Genomic DNA, 21,524 nt, shown 5'->3' with positions numbered 1-21,524 from the left:
TTCCGGGATCGACACCCCGGTCAACTCACTTCCGGGTTAAACATGTAGGTCAGCTCACACACGGTGTGATCAACGTTTTCGTTTGCACTAACAATCGTCACAATCACAGTCACACTGAACGAGTCTGACGAATGCACACTGCACATATACAGACACAGTGAACACTCGTATCTTGAACATCGCCCGCTCCACACAGGTCTTGCCTGTTTCGTCAGGGTAGTTCATGATAACATCAATGGAGGGATGTGTAATAGGGAATGACAAATGTAATGCCAACGTTCTTAGTTCATTATTCACTGAGCAAAGAATTCATATGTCGTTGCTTTTTGGACGTTTTGGTTTTCTGTCCGTCTTTAACAATATCCGGGAAGTGGTTCTGTTCAACTGGTGCGGAGCCGTGGAGGAGCCAGGACATGACCAAGTCTTGGGACGGGTACTCTCCAGGCAGTCTGGGTCGCTTGTGCGCCACAACTGGCGGGTGCTTCGTGGTCAGACTTTCATGTTGTTTTGTTTCAAAATTAAATTTATGAACACTTTGTCTCACTGATTTGTCTATGAATGACCTTGAGCTTTGACCAAGGTGACTAGGAACCTTGCCGCCTTGATGGTTTGTGGAGTAAATCAGATCTTGTCGTCTGCCCTGTTTGGAATGCATCAAACATGGCGACGCCCGGATTTGAGGCAAAATGTTGGAAGGGTCATCCCTCAAGAAGTTTGCACGAGCCACTTGATTGATGACGTCCTCTGAATCCTCATTATGGTCAGTGCCGAGATCCATCGCGCTGAAACATACCAAGACAAACGTTAGGTACTGAACAGTGACCTCAGTGAGATCCATCGAGATCCATCAAGTCACTATCCTCAAACAATATTATATGTTTTATCGCTGTGGTGAAACTCGTAATACACACATCAATTCTCAAACAATATTACTTGTTGTATTACATGCTGGCTACACGTAATATGAAACAACCACCTTCTGTACACCGTCAGCCTACACGTAATATGAAACAACCACCTTCTGTACACCGTCAGCCTACACATAATATGAAACAACCACTTTCTGTACACCGTCAGCCTACACATAATATGAAACAACCACCTGAACACCGTCAGCCTACACGTAATATGAAACAAACACCTCATGAACACCGTCAGCCTACACGTAATATGAAACAACCACCTTCTGTACACTGTCAGCCTACACGTAATATGAAACAACCACATGCTGTAACCGTCAGCCTACACATAATATGAAACAACCACCTTCTGAACACCGTCAGCCTACACATAATATGAAACAATCACCTTCTGAACACCGTCAGCCTACACGTAATATGAAACAATCACCTTCTGAACACCGTCAGCCTACACGTAATATGAAACAACCACCTTCTGTACACTGTCAGCCTACACGTAATATGAAACAACCACATGCTTTAACCGTCAGCCTACACATAATATGAAACAACCACCTTCTGAACACCGTCAGCCTACACATAATATGAAACAATCACCTTCTGAACACCATCAGCCTACACGTAATATGAAACAATCACCTTCTGAACACCGTCAGCCTACACGTAATATGAAACAACCACCTGAACACCGTCAGCCTACACGTAATATGAAACAGTCACCTGAACACCGTCAGCCTACACGTAACATGAAACAACCACCTTCTGTACACCGTCAGCCTACACTTAATATGAAACAACCACCTTCTGTACACCGTCAGTCTACACGTAATATGAAACAATCACCTTCTGTACACCGTCAGCCTACACGTAATATGAAACAATCACCTTCTGAACACCGTCAGCCTACACGTAATATGAAACAATCACCTTTACACCGTCAGCCTACACGTAATATGAAACAGTCACCTGAACACTGTCAGCCTACACGTAACATGAAACAACCAGCTTCTGTACACCGTCAGCCTACACTTAGTATGAAACAACCACCTTCTGTACACCGTCAGTCTACACGTAATATGAAACAATCACCTTCTGTACACCGTCAGCCTACACGTAATATGAAACAACCACCTGTACACCGTCAGCCTACACGTGATATGAAACAACCACCTTCTGTACACCGTCAGCCTACACGTAATATGAAACAACCACCTTCTGTACACCGTCAGCCTACACGTAATATGAAACCACTTTCATTTTAACATTGTTTCCGCGGTAATGGTTCATCAGCGGATCGATCACATAATCTGATAATCTCATTACTTCAATACCCCGCCTTATCGATATGTAATCAATTACAGCTAGTATCGAACTACAGATCTATTGCGGCACGCGCCCTGGGCCTTGTACGGGGCCAGGCATTAGCGATTGCCTTGTGTTGTGTGTGTTGTTGCGCTGACAGAAGTTGCTTGCCACATGCCTGTTAGTCTCAATTCTAAGAGAACAAAATCTCAAGCTAAGACACGCGGGATTCACAGAACAAGAAAGATACCCAGCTCACCACCATATTTGCCGACCATTGTGTTTCTGTTGGGTATATAAAACAAGTTATATTTTCTTCATACTTGTCCAATGGTTGTGGTACCAGTGATATCGTGTTAAATGTGATATAAACGTAACATGATATTTGGCACTTGTCTTGTCGTCCAATGGTCGTGTTACATGTGAATTATAAGTAACATGATATATGGTACTTGTCTTGTCGTCCAATGATCGTGTTACATGTGATATAAACGTAACATGATATATGGCACTTGTCTTGTCGTCCAATGGTAGTATTGCATGTGATATAAACGTAACATGATATATGGCACTTGTCTTTTCGTCCAATGGTCGTGTTACATGTGATATAAACGTAACATGATATATGGCACTTGTCTTGTCGTCCAACGGTCGTGTTACATGTGATATAAACGTAACATGATATATGGCACTTGTCTTGTCGTCCAATGATCGTGTTACATGTGATATAAACGTAACATGATATATGGCACTTGTCTTGTCGTCCAATGGTTGTGTTACGTGTGATATAAACGTAACATGATATACGGCACGTGTCTTGTCGTCCAATGGTAGTATTACATGTGAGATAAACGTAACATGATATGTGGCACTTGTCTTGTCGTCCAATTGTCGTGTAAAATGTGATATAAACGTAACATGATATGTGGCACTTGTCTTGTCTAATGGTCGTGTTACATGTGATATAAACGTAACATGATATATGGCACTTGGCTTGTCCAATGGTAGTGTTACATGTGATATAAACGTAACATGATATATGTCACGTGTCTTGTAGTCCAATGGTCGTGTAAAATGTGATATAAACGTAATATGATATATGACACTTGTCTTGTCGTCTAATGGTCGTGTTACATGTGATATAAACGTAACATGATATATGGCACTTGTCTTGTCGTCCAATGGTCGTGTTACATGTGATATAAACGTAACATGATATATGGCACTTGTCTTGTCGTCCAATGGTTGTGTTACATGTGATATAAACGTAACATGATATACGGCAAGTGTCTTGTCGTCCAATGGTAGTATTACATGCGAGATAAACGTAACATGATATGTGGCACTTGTCTTGTCGTCCAATTGTCGTGTTAAATGTGATATAAACCTAACATGATATATGGCACTTGGCTTATCCAATGGTAGTGTTGCATGTGATATAAACGTAACATGATATGTGGCACTTGTCTTGTCGTCCAATGGTCGTGTTACATGTGATATAAACGTAACATGATATATGGCACTTGTCTTGTGCAATGGTCGTGTTACATGTGATATAAACGTAACATGATATATGGAACGTGTCGTCCAATGGCAGGCAGAAATGGGCTTCACACACTGTACCCATGTCGGGAATCGAACCCGGGTCTTCGGCGTGACGAGCGAACGCTTTAACCACTAGGCTACCCGACCGCCCCTAGTTGATTAAGTTTTTGGAAGAGTATAAAGTACATATTAAGTATACATGTCAGATATATATTTATCTGGATGTTTTCTTTGATCCCGTGGCGGAATATGCCTATTGTCCGCCTGTGGGGACAAGGGGTATAGCAATGAATGACGTCACTGTACAACCATGACAACATGTGAAGTTCGCCCTCACCCCACCCCACCTCCGTATTTCCCTATCTGCGACTTGCTTGAATTGTACAAACATATTAAGTGTTCGATCTGAAGTAGAAATCTCTTCAACACCACATTCCAAGCTAGGGTAAAAACCTATACGTAAATGGACGCAAGCACAAACAATACGGGATATTAGAACTAAGAACAGCTGGAGTAAGTAGTAGCCGAGCGCCGTGTGAGGGTTATATAAGTGTATAAACACCACCAGCCTGTTGTATAACTGAAGCCGAGGCGCCGTCAGCCTGTCACCTCTGACTGTGTGCGAACCCGGTGCAGGTGCTTGGTGCTTGAATACAGTTCGCATATACATGTATATGTGATCGGTCGACGAACACAGTTCACATATAATATAGGTGCTTGGTGGTTGAATACTGTTCGCATATACATGTATAGGTATTTGGTGGTTGAACGCTGTTCGCATATACATTTATATGTGCTCGGTCGTCGAGAACAGTTCGCATATACATGTATATGTGCTGGTCGCGAAGCACAGTTCGCATACACATGTAAAGGTGCCTAGTCGTCAAGCACAGTTCGCATATTCATGTATAGATGATCGGTCGTCAAACGCAGTTCGCATATACATGTATAGGTGCCTATTCGTCAAACACAGTTCGCATATACATGTATAGGTGATCAGTCGTCAAGCACAGTTCGCATATACATGTATAGGTGATCAGTTGTCAAGCACAGTTCGCATACACATGTAGAGGTGCCTTTTCGTCAAGAACAGTTCGCATATACATGTATAGGTGATCAGTCGTCAAGCACAGTTCACATGTACATGTATATGTGATCGGTCGTCGAACGCAGTTTGCATATACATATTTTGGTACTTGGTTAGTCTGTCATACAGACCCTGAAACAAATATATCCAATACAGCCCATGCAAGTCTATAATGTTTGGCAAGTCTAGATTACTGCAGTATCAGGAACACGAAGAAAGTCTCTGGGCTCCTTTTTGTCATATTTCTGCTTTTACTGTACAAAATGTTCATTTCAGAGACAAGATGTTTGTCTCGTGTTTGGTCATCATGCAGAGTATACATATACAGAAAACTACGGTTATAACGAATTCAAAGAGACCACTATTTTTAGTTCGTTATAACCGCAGTTCGTTATATGCATATATACAGCCAAAGACCATATATGGTCTCTGATACAGCAAATATATAGCCAATTGACGGGACCAAAACATAAGTTCGTTATATCTGACAGTTCGTTAAAAGCGTGTTCGCTATAAACGTAGTTTACTGTACGTGCATATGTGCTTAGTAGTTGGGCACAGTTCTCGTATACATGTATAGGCGCCCGGTTGTCGAGCACAGCCCGCATATACGGGCCCATTGATTTCCTATAGGGAGTCGGGTACCGCCGTGACACTGTTGTCCGTACTGTATAGCTAAACACACAGGGCCAACCATGTAACGGTAAACCTACTCTCTCCTTATCACAAGTAAGAAGTATTATGTATGTCCCACTCCCACACAGAAACACCTATAATACCTAATCAGTCTTGCCAAAGCAAGACCTACGTAGTCTGTGTGTAGAAAGTCATGATCACATTGACCGGTGTCAATAGATATTTTCGGATAAGAAACATAACTGTATTTTTTGTATTTTCAAATCGTGAAGACTTAAAGGGCGACGGATATACGTTCATGACACAAAGGTGTTCGAGTAGCAGTTTATTCTATTGGTTGTTTCCCTCATATGTTGTTCAACACACACAAGTGTAAAGGTGTTATAATGCAATATTGCCCGGAGCACAAGGTATATACAGGCAGGCGATAACAGGCTTATACCACAATGATTGAGTACATGGCGTATGTATACTCGAGTAGACCTATAGCACAACACAGCATAATTATAATACAATTATCATTTGTATCCATGGACTAAATGTGTAAACTGTAATTACAAATACATATCTGGCATCAATTCGGCCATGTTGATAGTTCTAGGCGCAAACCTACCTTATTTTAAAACGATGACGGGCATGAAAACCCGTGCTCCTTCACAGGACGTTTAACGACTCACTAGATCCGAACAAGGGACAAACAAATACACCAGCCACTACGGCAATAGACTTTCCTTAAACGCTGGCGTGTAGCATTGTCACATACTGGGATCGATATATCCTTCTGCTTTTCAAATAGGATTTAGTTCAAATAGGTTGATTGAAAACACACAATTCACCTAACACCTTTGTCTCGTTAATGTCCGTTTCTTTCCCTCTGTGAATATTTGATGTCTGTTGGCGGCGCTTGTACGACTCACCCTGTCTGTCAGAGTCCGTTCATTGCTGTCGCCCAACACTACAGCCATATTGTCACCGGATGAATTATGCATGTTGAAAATCACAACCTGCACGGGGTGGGCCATGTCACTGCTAATACCCGTTTCTAGTACTCCAGCACTTGTCTGTGTCCAGTATTCCAGTGCTTATGTGTCCAGTATTCCAGTGCTTATGTGTCCAGTATTCCAGTGCTTATGTGTCCAGTTTGTTTTCCAGTGTTTATGTGTCCAGTATTCCAGTGCTTATGTGTCCAGTATTCCAGTACTTATATGTCCAGTATTCCAGTGCTTATGTGTCCAGTATTCCAGTACTTATGTGTCCATTATGCCAGTACTCATGTGCCAGTATTCAAGTACTTTTGTGCCAGTATTTCAGTTCTTGTCTGTGTCCAGTATTCCAGTACTTACGTGTCCAGTATTCCAGTACTTGTCTGTGTCCTGTATTCCAATACTTATGTGTCCAGTACTCCAGTACTTACGTGTCCAGTATTCCAGTTCTTGTCTGTGTCCAGTATTCCAGTACTTACGTGTCCAGTACTCCCGTCCTTGTCTGTGTCCAGTATTCCAGTACTTGTCTGTGTCCTGTATTCCAATACTTATGTGTCCAGTATTCCAGTTCTTGTCTGTGTCCAGTATTCCAGTACTTACGTGTCCAGAACTCCCGTCCTTGTCTGTGTCCAGTATTCCAGTACTTATGTGTCCAATACTCCAGTACTTATGTGTTCAGTATTTTAGTACTTATGTGTCCAGTACTCCAGTACTTACATGTGTCCAATACTGACATGATCTCTAAATTCTAATCAAGTTTGCTGCTATTTTTGTTCATAATCAACATATCTTGTATGTACACATGTATTTTTAAACGGCTCTGTTGGCAGGACCTGTACACAAGCATGCCTGTCTTGTCTGGCGGAGGACAGAGGACCGCGGAGCAATATGGGGACACGCAGCAACCAGAGACCTTACATGGGCATTGAGCCTGGTGCCAGATGTACCAAGGTGTACGTCCCAGTGCAGGGCAGTCAGATGGCTGCGTTAGGGGACTGTAATGCTACTTTTAGGACATGAGTATAGTATAGTTTCAGTGTTTAGCAGGAGCTCTGTCCAAGCCAATGAAGATACGCGCCTATCACACAACACACCCACACCATCTTCGTAAAATGTCAGATGATGCGAGTGTCATCAATATTTTAAACTGTTGAAATTACAAGTGGGATCCCTTGTACCTTAACGTGTTATTTGATACGCTGAGATGTTTGAATCAATATTGGTGGACCCAGCTACATCGGTGAAGCATCTGAGGTGAGACCCAGACCTACCTGCCTCTATCCTCCTCCTCTAGGGGCTCGTGGGGCACCTCTCGGGGGACCTCGTTAGGCCGATACATCCCTACACGTTCCTGCTGTACAAACTACGTCCAGCTCTCATGGTACGGAAAGGGCCAGTGATTACACCGCGCTGCATTGTCGTCTGCTTTAGGCGGGGATTAGATTTGTAATTTTGACAAGTCTATTGAACGAGTTACGAGGTTGAAAACAGGCTCGCATATTTTCCGCCTCTGTGATTATTACCTATGTAACGGTTTGGTAAACAGTCATCGACGATAATCTACAAGGTCGGCAGGCGAGCAGACGACAGTTTATTTCCAACGGGGGCCATTTCAAAAGTGTTTAGTTTACTACATGCCAAATGGATTCTTTGACCTGTCTGGGAACTTTACCTTACATTACCTTTACCTTAGCCAGATGGCTTCCATGACAACCAGGGACTATAGTTCCATTAGCATCATGGATACTTTGACCTCTGTTCTCCGTCTTGAGACCATAGCACCGATTGACCATGGATAAAATACATTGTTATCACACGCGGAGGCCGTCACTGAACACGTCTTCTCGAAACGACCCTCAGGTTGAGTTTATCTCGCAGGAGTTCGTTCAAATCATTTATCAAATCTTATCGATGTTAAATGAAAAGATTTTCATAAAGCCATAATGTTTGAAAAGAGTTATGGCAGAATGAGGGGCGCCATCACAGATTGCTATCACTTGTAGTAAGGTAATGTCTGACGTCCCGTTTCTGCAGACCCCATGGATAGCTTGGATATTAATGAAATGAAATTGAGGAATTAAACATAAAGTGTAGCTTTAAATTTAAGAATTGTAACATTTTATTCATTAAGGAGAGGGTGTGAAGTTGGGTGTAGAAGTCACGTTATTCACTTGTCGAGCTGTATAAACCAAAAGTAGATGTTGTCATAGACATATATATATATATAGTAACCATGGTGATGCGATTGGGAGTACGTGGGTGTTTAGGGTATGGAGGTACGTGGGTGTTTAGAGTATGGGGGTTCGTGGGTGTTTAGGGTATGGGGGTACATGGGTGTTTAGGGTATGAGGGTTCGTTGTTGTTAAGGGTATAGGGGGTTCGTGGGTGTTTAGGGTATGGGGGTTCGTGGGTGGTGGGGTATGGGGGTATGTGGGTGTTTAGGGTATGGGGGCTCGCGGGTGTTGGGGGTATGGGGGTACGTGGGTGTTTAGGGTATGTGGGTTCGTGGGGGTTGGGGTATGGGGGTACGTAGGTGTTTAGGGCATGGGGGTTCGTGGGTGTTGGGGTATAGGGGTACGTGGGTGTTTAGGGTATGGGGGTTCGTGGGTGTTGGGGTATAGGGGTACGTGGGTGTTTAGGGTATGGGGGTTCGTGGGTGTTGGGGGTATGGGGGTACGTGGGTGTTTAGGGTATGGGGGTTCGTGGGTGTTTAGGGCATGGGGGTTCGTGGGTGTTGGGGTATGGGGTACGTGGGTGTTTAGGGTATTGGGGTTCGTGGGTGTTTAGGGCATGGGGGTTCGTGGGTGTTTAGGGTATGGGGGTTCGTGGGTGTTGGGGGTATGGGGGTACGTGGGTGTTTAGGGTATGGGGGTTCGTGGGTGTTGGGGGTATGGGGGTACGTGGGTGTTTAGGGTATGGGGGTACGTGGGTGTTTAGGGTATGGGGGTATGTGGGTGTTTAGGGCATGGGGGTTCGTGGGTGTTGGGGTATAGGGGTACGTGGGTGTTTAGGGTATTGGGGTTCGTGGGTGTTTAGGGTATTGGGGTACGTGGGTGTTTAGGGTATGGGGGTTCGTGGGTGTTGGGGTATAGGGGTACGTGGGTGTTTAGGGTATGGGGGTTCGTGGGTGTTGGGGGTATGGGGGTACGTGGGTGTTTAGGGTATGGGGGTTCGTGGGTGTTTAGGGCATGGGGGTTCGTGGGTGTTGGGGTATAGGGGTACGTGGGTGTTTAGGGTATTGGGGTTCGTGGGTGTTTAGGGCATGGGGGTTCGTGGGTGTTTAGGGTATGGGGGTTCGTGGGTGTTGGGGGTATGGGGGTACGTGGGTGTTTAGGGTATGGGGGTTCGTGGGTGTTGGGGGTATGGGGGTACGTGGGTGTTTAGGGTATGGGGGTACGTGGGTGTTTAGGGTATGGGGGTATGTGGGTGTTTAGGGCATGGGGGTTCGTGGGTGTTGGGGTATAGGGGTACGTGGGTGTTTAGGGTATTGGGGTTCGTGGGTGTTTAGGGTATTGGGGTACGTGGGTGTTTAGGGTATGGGGGTTCGTGGGTGTTGGGGGTATGGGGGTACGTGGGTGTTTAGGGTATGGGGGTTCGTGGGTGTTGGGGGTATGGGGGTACGTGGGTGTTTAGGGTATGGGGGTACGTGGGTGTTTAGGGTATGGGGGTATGTGGGTGTTTAGGGTATAGGGGTACGTGGGTGTTTAGGGTTTGAGGGTATGTGGGTGTTTAGGGTATAGGGGTACGTGGGTGTTTAGGGTATGGGGGTATGTGGGTGTTTAGGGTATAGGGGTACGTGGGTGTTTAGGGTTTGAGGGTATGTGGGTGTTTAGGGTATAGGGGTACGTGGGTGTTTAGGGTATGGGGGTATGTGGGTGTTTAGGGTATAGGGGTTCGTGGGTGTTTAGGGTATGGGGGTATGTGGGTATTGGGGTATGGGGAGTGTAACGGTTCAGGGGGTGGGTATTGGGGTACAGATTTGGGTAGAGAATTGTGGATCACTCCCAATACCACCGACCACACAGTTTAAATTATTTAATTTTCAAGAATAATTTCACAGTTAAGAATTGCACAATGACATTTATTAAATTACAAGAATATAATTATTCTTTTCAGTATTTCATTCAGTTAGGAAGATGTACAATAGATATAAAATACTTGAATGTCAACTCACACATCTCGGCTCGAACCGGCTTTCACTCTCTCGTATCAGAAAATCTACAACCGATCAAACTGTCAACAAAGTGACGTCATACCGGAAGTAGTCTCTCGCACGCGGATACTGTCGGTTGAACGTGGGGAAATTGCACTCCACCAGTGACAGAAGTTATTTCACTTCGTGTCACGGCTATGTAGCAATATACAATGCATTTAGATGGACTAGATGCACTTTTGTAGCCATACAAGGCTGATTTAGCCATTATGCTACAAGAAGTAGTTTCGTGGAACAGACTCACGAATATAGGTGACGTCACACGAACTATCACGTTGCCAAATCGAAACTGGTGATTTAGAACGTGTTAACATTTTGTTTTTGCACATTAAACAAACAGTCAGTAAGATCAGTGGTGATATACGTTAATTCATGTAGCAATAATGTATATCTTTACGGTAGTAGGCTGTATCACACAACATGTACAATATGATTCATCTCACTGTCTACTGACCGAAATGTACAAAAGGCTTGTACATTACAGTCCGTATAGTACTGTCACTCTTTATGACATGGGTAGATGGTCCGTATAGAACAGTATTTCTGAATGACACGGGTAGATGGTCCGTATAGAACAGTATCTCTGAATGACACGGGTAGATGGTGCTTATAGAACAGTATCTCTGTATGACACGGGAAGATGGTCCGTATAGTACAGTCTCTATGAATGACACGGGTAGAAGGTCGTATAGTACAGTCTCTCTGTATGACACGGGTAGAAGGCTGTATAGAACAGTCTCTCTGTATGACACGGGTAGAAGGACCGTATAGAACAGTCTCTCTGTATGACACGGGTAGGAGGCCGTATAGTACAGTCACGCTGTATCACACGGGTAGAAGGATGTATAGTACAGTCTCTCTGTATGACACGGGTAGAAGGTCGTATAGCACAGTCTCTCTGTATGACACGGGTAGAAGGCTGTATAGAACAGTCTCTCTGTATGACACGGGTAGAAGGACCGTATAGTACAGTCTCTCTGTATCACACGGGTAGAAGGCCGTATAGTACAGTCTCTCTGTATCACACGGGTAGAAGGCCGTATAGTACAGTCACTCTGTATCACACGGGTAGAAGGCTGTATAGTACAGTCTCTCTGTATCACACGGGTAGAAGGCCGTATAGTACAGTCACTCTGTATCACACGGGTAGAAGGCCGTATAGTACAGTATCTCTGTATCACACGGGTAGAAGGCCGTATAGTACAGTATCTCTGTATCACACGGGTAGAAGGCCGTATAGTACAGTATCTCTGTATCACACGGGTAGAAGGCCGTATAGTACAGTATCTCTGTATCACACGGGTAGAAGGCCGTATAGTACAGTCTCTCTGTATCACACGGGTAGAAGGCCGTATAGTACAGTCACTCTGTATCACACGGGTAGAAGGCCGTATAGTACAGTCTCTCTGTATCACACGGGTAGAAGGCCGTATAGTACAGTCACTCTGTATCACACGGGTAGAAGGCCGTATAGTACAGTATCTCTGTATCACACGGGTAGAAGGCCGTATAGTACAGTCTCTCTGTATCACACGGGTAGAAGGCCGTATAGTACAGTCTCTCTGTATCACACGGGTAGAAGGCCGTATAGTACAGTATCTTTGTATCACACGGGTAGAAGGCCGTATAGTACAGTCTCTCTGTATCACACGGGTAGAAGGCCGTATAGTACAGTCCTGGAAACGGAGACTCGGCCTGGGAACAAGTATCTCGCGCCTCATCATCCCTCACCTGATATTCACCGGATGAGAAGTAACCCTGAAAAGTCGTTACCAACAATAATGAAGTTATTTTCCATGAAACCCTCTCAGGTGAGGTGAAATGGGGTTGAACGTCGGGTGTTTGTGGCTGCTTGTACTAGTCCGGACCCTCTCAAGTCTTCATGTTCCTCCAACTTCTTAATGCCAATCTAAGACTTTCTTTTGAGGGGATAAATACAATATACAACCATTAGGCTCCATGTGAACAGCCGAAGACTATGTTCGAATCCCAAGGGCACGCCAACCTTTTCTTTATGTCAATCGCAGTGTTTTCCTTAAATACTAAACACGAACTCTATCATTGTGAATATCTTCAAGTGAATTAACCTACCTGAATTCTCTAGACGTGTGCACACCGACCACTCCATAAACTTTAGCCCTGGGGCGTTGTCTGGTCCTGTCTAGTGGGGCGAGGGGCCGAGGCCGGGGGTAGGTTCCGGCGGTCCTGTGGGTACCATGGCGGTACCGCTGCAGGGTCAGGTCGATGGTCGTCGGTGTTCTGGTCAGGTCCTGGAACAGGTCCTCGGGGATGACGATGTATCGCTCAGAGAGCGGTCCGACAAAGGTGTTCCGATCCTGGCAACGTTTCATGATGTCCTATGGTAAAAAAAACCTCGTTATCGAATATATATAAATTGTCAATGCAAGAGAATAAACAGCCAAGATTCTTTGCCGAAACAGATTCCATTTGGCATAAAGAACTAAGAGCTGTGGAAATTATATGAATGGACCACAGAAAATCAGTGATGACATCAGATGTTCGCGAAAAGAAAAGGGGAAGGCTTTTGTACAGTTGTCACATGCATTATCATTAACTGCTCCAAGGCTAAACTATAGGGTGATTCTCAGCACATGTTTCCAGAGCCGTTTTTAAATGCCTTCCTTCTTTGAATATGCTATTAGGTTTACACATTAAAACGTTCGTGAACATACTCTTATCTTGATGGCGACGTGTTAAAGTCGATATGTTCACCTGAACATGCACATGTAGTTCATGTCGAAATTCTCTTTGTAAAACACGGTTCGAAAGTTTTTCCATTGAGACAGATAATAGAAAACTCCATTTCAAAACATATTCCGTGGTGTTACCGTCACTGTCCTTCACTTCCGGTTTCCTCCGGATACGCTGAAAGAACGTGTTCCTCCTAGCGACAGCGTGTTGGTGTCTGGCAAGAACGTGTTCCTCCTAACGACAGCCTGTTTTTGTCTGGCAAGAACGTGTTGCTCCTAAAGACAGCCTGTTCGTATCTGGCAAGAACGTGTTCCTCCTAACGAGAGCCTGTTTGTATCTGGCAAGAACGTGTTGCTCCTAAAGACAGCCTGTTTGTATCTGGCAAGAACGTGTTGCTCCTAAAGACAGCCTGTTTGTATCTGGCAAGAACGTGTTCCTCCTAAAGACAGCCTGTTTGTATCTGGCAAGAACGTGTTGCTCCTAAAGACAGCCTGTTTGTATCTGGCAAGAACGTGTTGCTCCTAACGACAGCCTGTTTGTATCTGGCAAGAAAGTGTTCCTCCTAACGACAGACTGTTGGTGTCTGGCAAGAACGTGTTGTTCCTAAAGACAGCCTTTTTGTGTCTGTCAAGAAGGTGTTGCTCCTAAAGACAGCCTGTTTGTATCTGGCAAGAAAATGTTCCTCCTAACGACAGCCTGTTTGTGTCTGGCAAGAACATGTTCCTCCTAACGACAGCCTGTTTGTGTCTGGCAAGAACGTGTTGCTCCTAAAGACAGCCTGTTCGTATCTGGCAAGAACGTGTTCCTCCTAGCGATAGCCTGTTTGTATCTGGCAAGAACATGTTCCTCCTAGCGATAGCCTGTTTGTGTCTGGCAAGAACGTGTTGCTCCTAAAGACAGCCTGTTTGTATCTGGCAAGAACGTGTTCCTCCCACCGACAGCCTGTTTGTATCTGGCAAGAACGTGTTCCTTCTCACGACAGCCTGTTTGTATCTGGCAAGAACGTGTTCCTTCTAACGGCAGCCTGTTTGTGTCTGGCAAGAACGTGTTCCTCCTAAAGACAGCGTGTTGGTTTCTGGCAAGAACATGTTCCTCCTAGCGACAGGTTGTTTGTGTCTGGCAAGAATATGTTCCTTCTAGCGACAGCCTGTTGGTGACGGCAAGAACATGTTCCTCCTAGCGACAAGCCTGTTGATATCTGGAAACTATGGCACACCACAGGTGACCAGGCAATTCTGACCCCGCACAATGTTGAGTTTTGCTGCTGGTTGCGCAGAATATTGATATCAATGGTTTTGTTTACCTGCGGTCAACAGGAGTACATGCATGTGACAGTATTACTCTCTGTCATATGCATTCAAGGGGACCGTGTTCCTCGCCATTGAGGAATGTTCAGCTGACCAGCACAGTTTATCACTCTGAGCTATGGCCGCTGTCAGCGAAACCAAAACACGTCTTTATCAAACACTCGAATACCCACACTATGCCTGAATATCATTCAATAAAAACATCCAGTTGGCAACACACACCATCAATCATTGCCTCTCCTCAACAAGCTTCATTCCAACCAGGAAGTCTTCATATTTCATGGAACACTTTATCCTGGCCCACATCTGATTTAAAATACTGCTTTTGCCATCTCACAATCTTTACATTTTCACGTCACGCCTTCACAATCAATGTTCAAAGATGATTTTTTTATTTTCTAGTTTGCTGTTGTTCACAACCCTTGCATGTGGATGACAAACACGTCATACCGTCCACAACCCTTGCACATGGATAGTGTACATTTCACATCGTCTACAACCCTTGCACATGGGTAGTGTACATCTTGCATCGTCCACGGCTCTTGCACATGGATAGTGTACATCTCATATCGTCCACAACCCTTGCATTTGGATAGTATACATCTCACATCGTCCACAACCCTTGCACATGGATAGTGTACATCTCACATCGTCTACAACCCTTGCACATGGATAGTGTACATCTCACATCGTCTACAACCCGTGTACATGGATAGTGTAATCTCACATCGTCCACGGCTCTTGCACACGGATAGTATACATCTCACATCGTCCACAACCCTTGCACATGGATAGTGTACATCTCACACCGTCTTCAACCCTTGCACATGGATAGTGTACATCTCACATCGTCTACAGCCCTTGCACATGGATAGTATACATCTCACACCGTCTACAACCTGTGTACATGGATCATATCACCCAGCCCGGACATACTCTGGCTAATACCACCCTAATCTGTTGGTAATGGCCACGCCGATACTGTCGCTTTCAGCTGCATGTAAGTCTTCCCTGTATCAATACCCCCTGATCAATACATATTACCTCCCCTGCGCCATAATGAGTTTCCCAGGAGAGGGAACCGTGCACCCCTTTAATACCCGTTCCCAGGCAATCCACACCTCCACGTGGACTGTTTCTATACGGGAATTATTCCGTGCATGAGCTTGTATAATTAAGCGCTGAGAACATGGTTAAGGGCAAATGTATCGTGAGAGAGAGTTGAAACGAGATGCAGAAGGTCATAAATACCCAATTACAACATCAGCGAAGAATACGAGGTTTTCGTGCACATTAAAACCTGGTTTACTTATGTTGTGAAATCACTTAATACGGTAACAAGGCTGAATCAGTGTTACCGTTGGCAAGACATCCGTTACTGGCATGCATCTTCAAAGCACTCCCGTATCCAGATTCCCTGGTCCAAGAAATAGCTATGTACCCAGGCGGTTTGCGTCGTCAAAACAACGTATCAAGATCACCTGAATATCACACGGGGTGGTCTGAACGTCGTGGCGGTAGGGCAGTTACTGATGCCGTAATATTCCAATTATATAATAACCCACATGGCTTGCCAGCAGCATCAGCAACGACAGTGGCATTGCAGCTCGCCTGGACACAGCACCAGGTGTCTTCTCAACGTGCCTACAGTCTCAACGTGCATACACGTTTGACGGGCACTTGCCAAAATCTAGTTTGTACTTTTCAGTCTGATGTCAGTAAAAGTCAGTAAATTTGGATAACACTGTCTTATAGACTCTAGTGCTTCTGGATTTGAGTCCCATCCCGGATTCGAACCCACACTGTCAGAGTGAGACACCTACTCCCCAGCTCATAAAGTCAGCGATCTAACCCACTCAGCCACAAGGCTTCCACAAGAAATGAAAGTCTGACACTTTGTGTAGCCCTCTGGAAATTGGCACGGCTCCCATGGCCGAAAGATATGAGCACATTGCCTTTTATAAAGTGGTCATATGTAACAAATGTTAGTACTTTAATAGTACTACAACCTGTACTTTACTAAGAAAGTGTTATCCCAAATATAACATCTGTTACATCTGACCATTTGCTAAATGGCATCGTGTTTTCAGTCAAATGTTGACGCATGGATCCTGAAAATAAGTGTACACAGTCCTATGTACTAACACCCCTACTCAGTTGAAGACGCACTGCCAGTTTATCCAGGACTGGGATCCGTCTCCGTCTGGTGTGCTGGAACAATAGTGGATTAAAACGTAAATTGCATTGATCTTAAAAATAGTTAGCTGCTGTGATTGGTTGTATATTTTTTGTCGTTGTCGTTTATACAGTAATAAGTATTTAATTCCTCTAGTCAGTTTGTTACTAACAGTTTATACATGCCTCTTCAACAGCACGCGTCTACCTTGCAGATATTGACAAACAAATTTTAAACATTTATCCTCACGCTTTTCTCTTTGCAGTGGATCAGTCCATTTAAATCAATAGGGATGAAAGTGAGTTCCCAATGTGCCAAAAGTAATATCCGTAGGCAAATTGGGATACAGGCACATTGGGATTGGACCAACATGGGACCAGAAAGCGGCAGCTCGTATGACATCATCCAAGTAGAGCCCCGTATCCTGGATGTATTTTGTAGCCCGGATGTAGGGTGTAGCTCGGGTGTAGGGTGTATCATGGTTGTAATTTGCACCCCAGATGTAGGGTGTACGGGTGTAGGGTGTGGCTCGAGTGTAGGGTGTAACCCGGATGTAGGGTATAGCTCGGGTGTAGGATGTAACCCGGGTGTAGAGTGTAACCCGGGTGTAGGGTGTAGCTCGGATGTAGGGTGTAGCTCGGGTGTAGAGTGTAACCCGGATGTAGGGTGAAGCTCGGGTGTAGGGTGTAGCTCGGATGTAGGGTGTAGCTCGGGTGTAGGGTGTAGCCCGGATGTAGGGTGTAACCCGGATGTAGGGTGTAACTCGGTGTAGGGTGTAGCCCGGATGTAGGGTGTAACCCGGATGTAGGGTATAGCTCGGGTGTAGGATGTAACCCGGGTGTAGGGTGTAGCTCGGGTGTAGGGTGTAACCCGGATGTAGGGTGTAGCCCGGGTGTAGGATGTAACCCGGGTGTAGGATGTAACCCGGGTGTAGGATGTAACCCGGATGTAGGGTGTAACCCGGGTGTAGGATGTAACCCGGGTGTAGGGTGTAGCTCGAGTGTAGGGTGTAGCTCGGGTGTAGGGTGTAACTCGGGTGTAGAGTGTAACCCGGATGTAGGGTGTAGCCCGGATGTAGGGTGTAACTCGGGCGTAGGGTGTGGCTCGAGTGTAGGGTGTAACCCGGATGTAGGGTGTAGCCCGGATGTAGGGTGTAACTCGGACGTAGGGTGTGGCTCGAGTGTAGAGTGTAGCTCGGGTGTAGCTCGGGTGTAGAGTGTAGCTCGGGTGTAGGGTGTAGCTTGGGTGTAGGGTGTAGCTCAGGTGTAGGGTGTAGCTCGGGTGTAGGGTGTAGCTCGGGTGTAGGGTGTAGCTCGGGTGTAGGGTATAGCTCGGGTGTAGGTCGTAGCTCGGGTGTAGGGTGTAGCTCGGGTGTAGGGTGTAGCTCTGGTGTAGAGTGTAGCTCGAGCGTAGGGTGTGGCTCGGGTGTAGGTCGTAGCTCGGGTGTAGGGTGTAGCTCGGGTGTAGGGTGTAGCTCGGGTGTAGGTCGTAGCTCGGGTGTAGGGTGTAGCTCGGGTGTAGGGTGTAGCTCGGGTGTAGGGTGTGGCTCGAGTGTAGGGTGTAGCTCGGGTGTAGGGTGTAGCTCGAGCGTAGGGTGTGGCTCGGGTGTAGGTCGTAGCTCGGGTGTAGGGTGTAGCTCGGGTGTAGGGTGTAGCTCGGGTGTAGGTCGTAGCTCGGGTGTAGGGTGTAGCTCGGGTGTAGGGTGTAGCTCGGGTGTAGGGTGTAGCTCGGGTGTAGGGTGTGGCTCGGGTGTAGGGTGTAGCTCGGGTGTAGGGTGTAGCTCGGGTGTATCTCGTAGCTCGGGTGTAGCTCGAGTGTAGAGTGTAGCTCGGGTGTAGGGTATAGCTCGGGTGTAGGTCGTAGCTCGGGTGTAGGGTGTAGCTCGGGTGTAGAGTGTAGCTCGAGTGTAGGGTGTGGCTCGGGTGTAGGTCGTAGCTCGGGTGTAGGGTGTAGCTCGAGTGTAGGGTGTAGCTCGGGTGTAGGTCGTAGCTCGGGTGTAGGGTGTAGCTCGGGTGTAGGGTGTAGCTCGGGTGTAGGGTGTGGCTCGAGTGTAGGGTGTAGCTCGGGTGTAGGGTGTAGCTCGGGTGTAGGGTGTAGCTCGGGTGTAGCTCGGATGTAGGGTGTAGCTCGGGTGTAGGGTGTAGCTCGGGTGTAGCTCGGATGTAGGGTGTAGCTCGGGTGTAGGGTGTAGCTCGGGTGTAGGGTATAGCTCGGGTGTACCTCGGATGTAGGGTGTAGCTCGGGTGTAGGGTGTAGCTCGGGTGTAGGGTGTAGCTCGGGTGTAGGGTGTAGCTCGAGTGTAGGGTGTAATTCGGGTGTAGGGTGTAGCTCGGGTGTAGGGTGTAGCTCGGGTGTAGGGTAAAGCTCGGGTGTAGCTCGGATGTAGGGTGTAACTCGGTTTTAGGGTGTAGCTCGGATGTAGGGTGTAGCCCGGGTGTAGATGTAGGTCAGGTGTAAAGTGTAGCAGGGGTGTAGGGTGTGGCTCGAGTGTAGGGTGTAGCCCGGGTGTAGGGTATAGCTCGGGTGTAGGTCGTAGCTCGGTTGTAGGGTGTAGCTCGGGTGTAGGGTGTAGACGGGGTGTTTTTTGCATCCCAAGTTTAGGGTGTAGCATGAGTGTAGGGTATAGGGTGTAGCCCGGTTGTAGGGTGTAACCTGGGTGTATTTTGCACCCCAAGTGTAGGGTGTAGGTCGGGTATAGGGTGTAGACCGGGTGTAGGGTGTAACCTGGGTGTATTTTGCACCCCAAGTGTAGGGTGTAGGTCGGGTATAGGGTGTAGCTCGGATGTAGGAAGTTGCTCGGGTGTAGCCTGGGCGTAGGTTGTCTCCCGGGGCTGGGCTGCAACGATTCAGGGGTCTATTTAGAGGGTATTCGGAACCCATCTGTGCGGTACGCGGGACGCAGATTCATCTTTTCAAAATATATAATTGTGTACGTAAATAAAACCTTTATATATCTTATTTTTTCGATATTTCTTCACTAATGCAACTTCAAATGTTAGGCACCCACCCTCACAGAAAGTGTTTAATCATTTACCGATGGAGGTCTCAAATCTTCCTGACAATGTTTTCTAGTGTCATTAGGTTGGAGCTCACCATATCGACCCTAGATCCTGCTATCGCTGCTGCCATGGAATCCTCGTTAGTGCAGGGGATTGATTACGTGACACTAACATCGCCCTTGGGAAGGCCATGTCTCATCCAGACTGTCGTGATGAATAGCTGTAATATTTCTGTTTACGTCGTTACACAACATGCAAATATCATTACACTCACAAAAGCCGAGTTAAAGGAGGATTAGATGGTGAAAATAGTTCCTAAAACACGCAGCTTCCGCCAACTGCACGCGAGAGGCTGGCCTTACTTATATCTCACTGTGTACATATTAATATGTTATTACATGATGTTCAGTACTTATAATAAGGGTGTATTTAAAGTAAAGAACTGAAACATTGTTCAGGTCCAACTGTCATTCCCCCATCTGACCTTCACACTCGAGCATTAGGGTATTAAGTATGGATGAAGAGACGCTAAAAAAATCGCGGGTTCCATGACAACATTACACTGTGAGTGCATGTCCTATAATTACATTCGTGCAGCAGACCGGGTGTGTCATTGGGCAGGAATGTAACATGAGTGGTTTAACTTGAAGAGGTGTAACAAATATGCTGGGTAGTTCTACAAATAATTCCACTTACCTGTGTTATAATATATCCTTTATTGAGGTCTCGTGTATTAACTTCGACTTATCTTAAAGACAATGGCATTACAGGACTGGGTTGCAGATGGATACGGTGTTGAGCACGCTCATCTCGAAGACAATATGGGTTTGATTCCCAAACACTTGTGAAGCTCATCTCCTGATAATCATGTGACCTCCGCCCTGCTCCAATACATAACCTGTCACTAAATGTAATACGTCTGTAGGCTGACATAGTCAGGGTTAATGTAATACGTCTGTAGGCTGACACAGTCAGGGTTAATGTAATACGTCTGTTGGCTGACACAATCAGCGTTAATGTAATACGTCTGTAGGCTGACACAGTCAGGGTTAATCTAATACGTCTGTAGGCTGACACAATCAGCGTTAATGTAATACGTCTGTAGGCTGACACAATCAGGGTTAATGTAATACGTCTGTAGGCTGACACAATCATGGTTAATGTAATACGTCTGTAGGCTAACACAGTCAGGGTTAATGTAAAACGTCTGTAGGCTGACACAATCAGGGTTAATGTAATACGTCTGTAGGCTGACACAGTCAGGGTTAATGTAATACGTCTGTAGGCTGACACAATCATGGTTAATGTAATACGTCTGTAGGCTAACACAGTCAGGGTTAATGTAAAACGTCTGTAGGCTGACACAATCAGGGTTAATGTAATACGTCTGTAGGCTGACACAGTCAGGGTTAGTGTAAAACGTCTGTAGGCTGACACAATCAGGGTTAATGTAATACGTCTGTAGGCTGACACAGTCAGCGTTAATGTAATACCTCTGTAGGCTGACACAGTCAGGGTTAATGTAATACGTCTGTAGGCTGACACAGTCAGGGTTAATGTAATACGTCTGTAGGCTGACACAATCAGGGTTAATGTAATACGTCTGTAGGCTGACACAGTCAGGGTTAATGGAATACGTCTGTA

The 21,524-nt window shown here is 45.8% G+C and overlaps 1 protein-coding gene across 1 annotated transcript; it reads right to left on the bottom strand.

The window, feature by feature from the left end:
* Positions 1 to 162: 162 nt before the first annotated feature.
* LOC139479953 (uncharacterized) lies at positions 163 to 13,037 on the bottom strand. The gene is made up of 2 exons (XM_071262900.1): positions 12,778 to 13,037; positions 163 to 782 (listed from the first exon to the last, which is right to left on the bottom strand). The coding sequence occupies exons 1-2, from the start codon at positions 13,035 to 13,037 to the stop codon at positions 290 to 292; spliced, it is 753 nt and encodes a 250-aa protein (XP_071119001.1). The 3' UTR covers positions 163 to 289.
* Between the last annotated feature and the right edge of the window lie 8,487 nt (positions 13,038 to 21,524).

The sequence above is a fragment of the Haliotis cracherodii genome, unplaced genomic scaffold, assembly GCF_022045235.1.
Source record: "Haliotis cracherodii isolate W230 unplaced genomic scaffold, xgHalCrac1.p SCAF_4, whole genome shotgun sequence".
NCBI lineage: Eukaryota > Metazoa > Mollusca > Gastropoda > Lepetellida > Haliotidae > Haliotis > Haliotis cracherodii.
This window is presented reverse-complemented; position numbering and strand designations above follow the sequence as displayed.

What these genes read in the sequence shown, in the direction of transcription:
- LOC139479953 (XM_071262900.1), bottom strand. Translation starts at nt 13,037, where the DNA reads ATGAAACGTTGCCAGGATCGGAACACCTTTGTCGGACCGCTCTCTGAG. An exon ending in CACACGTCTAGAGAATTCAG is followed by an intron (nt 783 to 12,777) that starts GTAGGTTAATTC and finishes GGTATGTTTCAG; the next exon opens with CGCGATGGATCTCGGCACTG.